General features: G+C 36.1%; 1 protein-coding gene and 1 non-coding gene across 2 annotated transcripts in view; one reads left to right on the top strand and one right to left on the bottom strand.

Moving 5' to 3' along the window:
• Smp_015030 (putative choline/ethanolamine kinase) overlaps positions 1-2,862 on the bottom strand; it is a 17,542-nt gene extending 14,680 nt beyond the window's left edge. Inside the window, exons 1-2 of the mRNA XM_018799823.1 lie at positions 2,785-2,862; positions 1,302-1,555 (exon numbers count right to left, since the gene is read on the bottom strand). Of these exons, the coding sequence (XP_018651573.1) occupies positions 1,302-1,438 (137 nt within the window). The 5' untranslated portion in view covers positions 1,439-1,555; positions 2,785-2,862. The remainder of the gene's footprint in view (positions 1-1,301; positions 1,556-2,784) is intronic.
• On the top strand, positions 1,686-1,757 carry Smp_tRNA_00456_Pseudo_TTG.1.1. The gene has a single exon. It is a non-coding gene (tRNA).
• Positions 2,863-7,182: the final 4,320 nt, after the last annotated feature.

Genomic DNA, 7,182 nt, shown 5'->3' with positions numbered 1-7,182 from the left:
CATGAGTCAATTGAAGCTAGACTACCATGGAAAACTTGGAAGCACTGGACGGCGGTTTCATCCTTTTGTGGGACTCCTCAGTGACAGTGCGCATCCACGACCTCGATTCCAGGTTTTCCTTGGTGGTCTAGCTTCAATTGACTCACGCTTTCAACTATGAAAATACTAAATCTCCACATCACTCCTTCTCAATGTTTAAATTGACATTCTTCTTATATATCTATGAACCGCAAAACATTCTGAAACTCGATCGTTAGAAACTGATCGATACTGATAATTAGACAAACATGACAATGGTCACTATTTATTGATCAGTCAATTATAAAAGTTCAAGTCTTATAAGAGGTCAATCCCGACTCAAATAGTTAATTGATAACATCTCTGATTGTAACTCAGTATGACGCAGCCTCGAATCATACTAGGAGCATCAGTCTACTACTAAACAATAAGCCTGTTCTACTAACTACTTGCAAATTAGTAAAAAACTTAGGTCCAGTGTTTCTTAATTACCATCTTCAACCATCTATCGATACGATGAGATATTTGTACATTATAATAAATCCATTTAGATAAATGTTTAAGTGAGTTTTAGTTTTGTTTGGAAGAAGTTTCAATATTATACAAACGACTATAGATCGTTATCATATGGTTATGAAAATCAAATCTCATAATCGATTGTTAAATCATTTTAGAATGTAGAAGAATAATTTTCCTTGAGATCGTGAACCGATTGATGTTAGACCATTATGAAAAACCTGGAAGCACTAGACGGCCCTTTCGTCCTATTGTAGGACTCCTTAGCAATACTCATCCATGCTCTCGCTCGCGGGATTCGAACCCAGGGTATTCAATCAAACATCAATCGGTTCATGATCTCAATCAAAAACTTAATAATCTTCTCAACCCTACTATATTGATAATAATTTTTCTATTGAATCAATACTTACCAACCACGTCTGTTGTGAGATATCAACTCACTGAAGACAATTAGTGAACAGTTGCTCAAACTTTGTGGATTGGTTGAAGTTAGACATTAACACCGTTAGATACCAACCAGCTCAGTGATCTATCAGTTAAGTGCTCTGGTGCGAGACTGATAGAACCTGGGTTCGATATCTCGCGAGTTGGGTTCGTGGATGCGCATTACCATTGAGGAGTCCCTCGATAGGACGAAACGGCCGTACAATGCTCCCAGGTTTTCCATGATGGTCTAACATCAATTCACTCATGATTTCAACTATATGAAACTACTGAAATCTCTACAAAACCCCTCTTTCTACTTATCAGAAAAATATTTTTACCTGCCATATTTTATATCAGATAATTTTTCTAATGTAATATCATTACCATCAATATAGGAATATACAAAACCATTATTAAATATTCCATATATGCGTTGATAGCCTTTTAATTTGCCAACTATTTGAATATATTTCATTTCATTAGTTCTATTAATTAATGATGTTGTTAGATCACCATAGATACGAATAAGTAATGATGAATGGGGATCATTATCAATTCGGATTAATTGATTTGAATATCCTTTATTTAAAACCTGTTAAAAAAAAAGATTTAGAAAATAATGAATTACCAGTTGCACCTCTAAACATCAATGGGAAGATTCAAAACAAACAATACTGAATAAATTTAAACTTCATCCCATTACAGAAGCAGGTGGTTATCAGGACTCAGTAGCTGAGTGGATAACGCGATGGTGTTTGAAGCGAACAGTATTGGGTTCGAGTCCCGGAGGGGACATCAACTCTGAGATGCAGATACATCCAGCTAATGAGTCCGAAATAGGACGAAACGCGCGTCAAACTGTATTCCACTGCTAGCCACTATCCATCTTTGCTTACCATACTTGTGAAATAAAGTTATATCGAGGCAATACGCACAGTATGCACATATGGTCAATAAGAGACGGATCAATTGCAGTTCTAAACATCAATGGGAAGATTCAAACAAATAATACTAAGTAAATTTAATTAATTACACAATTATTAGAAAGGGGGTTTTGTGGATATATTATAGTAATTTAATAGTTAAATTCATTAGTCAATTATAACTAGACCAACTTGGAAAACCTGGATGTATTGGATGGCCATTTCATCCTATTGTGGGACCCCTCAATAGCAGAATGCGAAACCTAGGACCTTCATTCTCACGCTTTGACACTTAATCTCTAGACCAATGACCCAACATACAACGGTGTTAATGTTTAGCTTCAACCAATCCACAATATTATGCGATCATCCATCATTATCTTCAATGAATCACTGCCTCATAACAGACTCCACCAATCACAACTACTCAGTAGAACTTAGAGAATTCCCTCATAAAGACAGTCACTAATGAGTATATAAAGATTGTTTTCAAAATAAAAAGGGTTTTATGAATATTCTACTCATTTCCCTAAAAGTTAAGTTCATGAGTCAATTGAAGCGAGACCAACATGAAAAACCTAGATGTATTGGATGACCGTTTCATCCTATTGTGAGACTTCTCAATTGCAGTGCGCATCCACGATTCCATACGCAGAATCCAAACCCTAGGACCTTCATTCTCGCGCGCCGACGCTTAACCTCGAGGCCACAATATTGCGTGACTATCCATCATTATCTTCAATGAGTCACTGCCTCACAACAGACTCCACCAATCACAACTACTCAGTAGAACTTAGAGAATTCCCTCATGAATACAGTCATTTATGGACATATGATGATTATTATCATAACAAAGGCGGGGGGGTATTATAGATATTATAATTATAATAATTATTACCTTGGCAACAATATTCTTTATTTCATATTTTGGAAATAATAATAAAATTAATTTTTGTATATTTACATAATCATTAATTCCATTTATTGTTAAATTAAAATATGGTATATTTTGTTCATTCATTTATTTGAATTCTCTGCAATGCTGCGCTATAATCAATTGAATATTGAATTTTGAAAAAATAAAAAAAAAAAAATATTGATTTTTTACAAATACAAAATTCTGATTGGTTGAATAATGTTAAATCATATTCATGACGCACATACATTACAATATGTACATACACATACATACATACGCACACACAATTATAGATGAACAAATATACATAAGTTATGTGTGTAAATGTTTAACTACGTATTGAAATGTATCTATTTGTGTCAGATAAATAAGAAGCATTTAGGTAGATAAACATGATAACATAGTTGAAAGTGTGAGTCAATTGAAGCTAGACCACCAGGGAAAACCTGGAAGCACTGGATGACCGTTTCGTCCTATTGTGGAACTCCTCAGTGGCAGTGAGCATCCGCGACCACGCATTCGCGGGATTCGAACCCAGGACCTACAAGTCTCGCGCCAGAGCACTTAACCATGAGACCACTGAGCTAGCCGTCATCCAACGGTGTTAATGTCTAACTTCAACCAATCCACGAAGTTTGAGCAACCGTTCACCAATTGTCTTCAGTGAGTTGATATCTCTACAACAGACTTGGTCGAACTCCATGGTAGTCTTATTTATTTATTTTTATTTATTTAAACACATAAATATTGGTACAAAAAGCACCAGATAAATATGCGCCTCACAAATCTCATTTGATTTGTGTGAGGGCTGTGATACTGCTCAGTTGCCCAGACTGAAGCAGGTGGTTTTCTTAGGGAGCCATACACAGAGCCTTTGACCTAAACGTCTGATCAACAAGGCAGTGGAGCATCGTGAGGAGATGCAGTCACATGGTAGCCGGTGACTAACAATAGGTTCATACGCCATTCGTTCCATCAGGATCCTGGAGCCCATGTGCACCAATGGTTTGGAATCAGGGTTTTCCAACTCTCCTAGGTGGACCCTCCATATCCATCAACCCGGTTAAAGCGCCGGACATTGGCTTTTCGTCCTCTCACTTTCGCGTAACACACCCGTAATGCAACGAGAAGGCAGTGAGTAGGACTAGCTTCAATTGGCTCCTGATTTCAACTATGAAAATACTGGAATCTTCAACAAAACCCCTTCTGATCTATAAACATGATAACAGTAAAATACTTTTAATAGTTGAATTTATGGGTCGATGTACGTTAGATCATCATTGAGAATTTGAAAGCATTAGATGACCGTTTCATTCTAGTATGGGAATCTTGAGAAGTGCGCGTCCACGATCCTGTACGTGAGATTCGAACTTAAGACCTTTGGTCTCGCACGTGAACGCTGAATCTCTATATCACTGAGTCGGCATCCAACGGTGTTATTATATAACTTCTATCGATCCATGAATGATTGCTCAACCATTCATCCATTGTCTGAAGCAGATACCTGTTTCTACCCGACAAGGACTGGGCTCGACTGGTCACGGCTTCTCACTAGAACTTCAGGAAATCATCTTGAAGCACATGATGATTGTGATCAGAATGGGGTTTGTAGAGATTGTGGTAATTCCTAATGGTTGAATTCATGAGCCGATATAAGCACGCGACACCGAAGGTCCTGGGTTCAAATCCCGCGTGTAAAATCGTGGGCGCACACTGCTGAGGTGTCCTATATGAGGACGAAACAACCGTCCAGTACTTCCGGGTTTTTAGTGATGGTCTAGCTTTAATCGACTCATGAATTCAACTATTAAAAATTACTACAATCTCTACGACTCCCATTCTGACCATGTTTTTGTTTCAACCAACTTCACAGATTAACAATAAAACTATTGAATATTGAAACAAACTAGTGGTTATCAAAATAGTTTATCTGTATTATCACCATTATACCAATCAATCGTATATATAACATGTAACATAGTATAAATATACATTGGTTCATTCCACGATCTGATTCCGATGAAAGATCAATGGTTTCATGAAATGATATGATCCTTATAGTATTGGTAACCCTTAACATATTTTTTCCAACTTACTAGGTTAGTAGCAAGCTTTGTGAATTAGAATAATTTTTGTCTGTGTATAATAATGAATCACGAACACATTATTCACTAGCTTAAACTATCATAGATCAATTTATCATCTCTTACTAGTAGCCTATGGTTCACCTAGAGATTACACACTTTGTATTCCCATCATTTGTGCACAATCATTTACGCTGAACGCCTTTTTTCCAATAGTACAACAATGATTCTAGTGATGTCTACTGTGTATGGTTGTATTTTACTGAATCCTGATGAAACAACCTGGAAACATTTCTTGTCTTTTTTTAATTTGCATTTGATGTGTGTATTATTAACAAGTTTTGACTAGACAGTTCTAAATGTTTATATATAGTTGAAATCATGAATCAATTGAAGCCAGACCACCATGGAAAACCTGGAAACACTGGACGGCCGTTTCGTCCTATTGTGGAACTACTCAGTTTTAAATGTATTGAACATCAGGTAAAATGTTGATGATAAGGAAACAATAACCTTGTAGTATTTCAGTTTCATTTCGGAAAGGACAAGAGGCTGAGTGGCCTGTGTTAGTCTGGGCAAACATGGTCTTTCAGTTGATCCAACTTTGTTTTGAAAGCGTTGACAAATGGAGCTTCAATCATGCGTTGAGTTAATGAATTCTATTCGTTAATGATTCGATAGGAAAGTCGATGGTCAACTGACAAGCAATTTGTTCTGAGCTTTTGAACATTTTTTAAGGTGTCCTCGTAAATTCTGTTTCGGAAGGCATGAAAAATGAGGGCAAATCAATTGCGAATTTATCATTAAGTAATTTAAAAACTGTGATCAAGTCACCTCTGATTCTTTCATGAGTAAAACATAATTTAATTCCTGACGTTACGCGGTTTGGCACAAATAACTGAATCAATAGTACAAAGGAACAAACCATGAATATTTAGTGTTGTATCCCGTGGAGAATTATGAATGGTAACTTTGAGAACTATTTATCAACCCATGTGATATGTACATTTCCTATTGTATAATCGTTAAGTAACTAAAGTATTCATATTCATGTTCCTTTTATTATGAGCTTTATTTTGACCCATAGACTATTACTGTACGATTAACCGTTCTTGATTTATCCCCAGTGTTACGTCTGGCCGATTGAACGCTATATTCAGATCCTAAGCTAGTTCCGTACCCCCGAGCTAGAACTACTCCGCGACTTGAAGACGAGAGAAAAAGCACAAAGTGTGAGGGAAGCACTTTACTACAGGCTTCATTCATGTACAGAAAATATAGGGATTTTATAGTAATTTAAGAGTCCTTGAGTTTTTACTGAAAGTTCTAGAATACTGCTAAACATAGTAGCAGTGTATAAATCAGCCAATCAGGATCTCCACATGTGACTTTTCCATTTTCGTTATTTTAGTAACATAACTTCACATAATTTCTAATTAATCGCTGATTGGTTAGAATGCTCCTTGATGACCCATGAGCTTGTCATGTCGCTTGCGAGAAAAATGCAGGGTCATCCCAACACCCAGTCTATTGATTACTTTCCCCCTATTCACAGCCACATTTAGCCGAACCTTGTACAAATGTTATTTTCTATTTTATGGTATGATGTGGTCTGTTTGATTGGTATATAAACCCAGTATATTTGAGAATAATGATTCATATTTACAGAGGCTGTTATTGATGTTCTGGACTTAACTGGTTGGGCTAGGCAGATAGCAAGACTGACAAGTACTCAAGACTGCTAATAACGCTTTTGTGTATCATTTGGCGGTCAATAAATTCACTACCCTCCAATTGGCGGTCCCATAACATCATACATTAACTGGACAATCAAGCATTCCATATAACATTTAGCACAACCAAAAATAGATTTAATCAAGCCACTCAATATAATTGTATGTGAGACATTATTGTTTGTGCTTATATTTACGTGATTGAGTCTAAAGAATCTTTAGTATTTGTAATAAAGATGAGTTAGGCTATGTACTTAAATATTTCTTATTGACATGAGAAATTCAGTCCTCAGTGATTGATTTTCAAGGACAATGCAACAATTTAGTATCCATATACACACAGTTATTTTAGATCGTCATCTTTCAAAGCCTTGATAGACTTTCACTTATTTCTTCTCAGGTGTTGATGACTAAGTTACTTAATTATTATGAACAATGTGAAATTTTCATGCTATTGGATAAGTTATGGAATCTCACTAGAGAATAATCAAAACAGCATTTATTCTTCCCTGATTTGAATGAATTTTCATCAATACATTCTTCAATAGTACCCCCAAATG

Source organism: Schistosoma mansoni, chromosome 3 (assembly GCF_000237925.1).
Source record: "Schistosoma mansoni strain Puerto Rico chromosome 3, complete genome".
NCBI classification, from domain to species: domain Eukaryota; kingdom Metazoa; phylum Platyhelminthes; class Trematoda; order Strigeidida; family Schistosomatidae; genus Schistosoma; species Schistosoma mansoni.
Note: the sequence above shows the minus strand (reverse complement) of the source record. Positions and strands in the feature narration are given on the sequence as shown.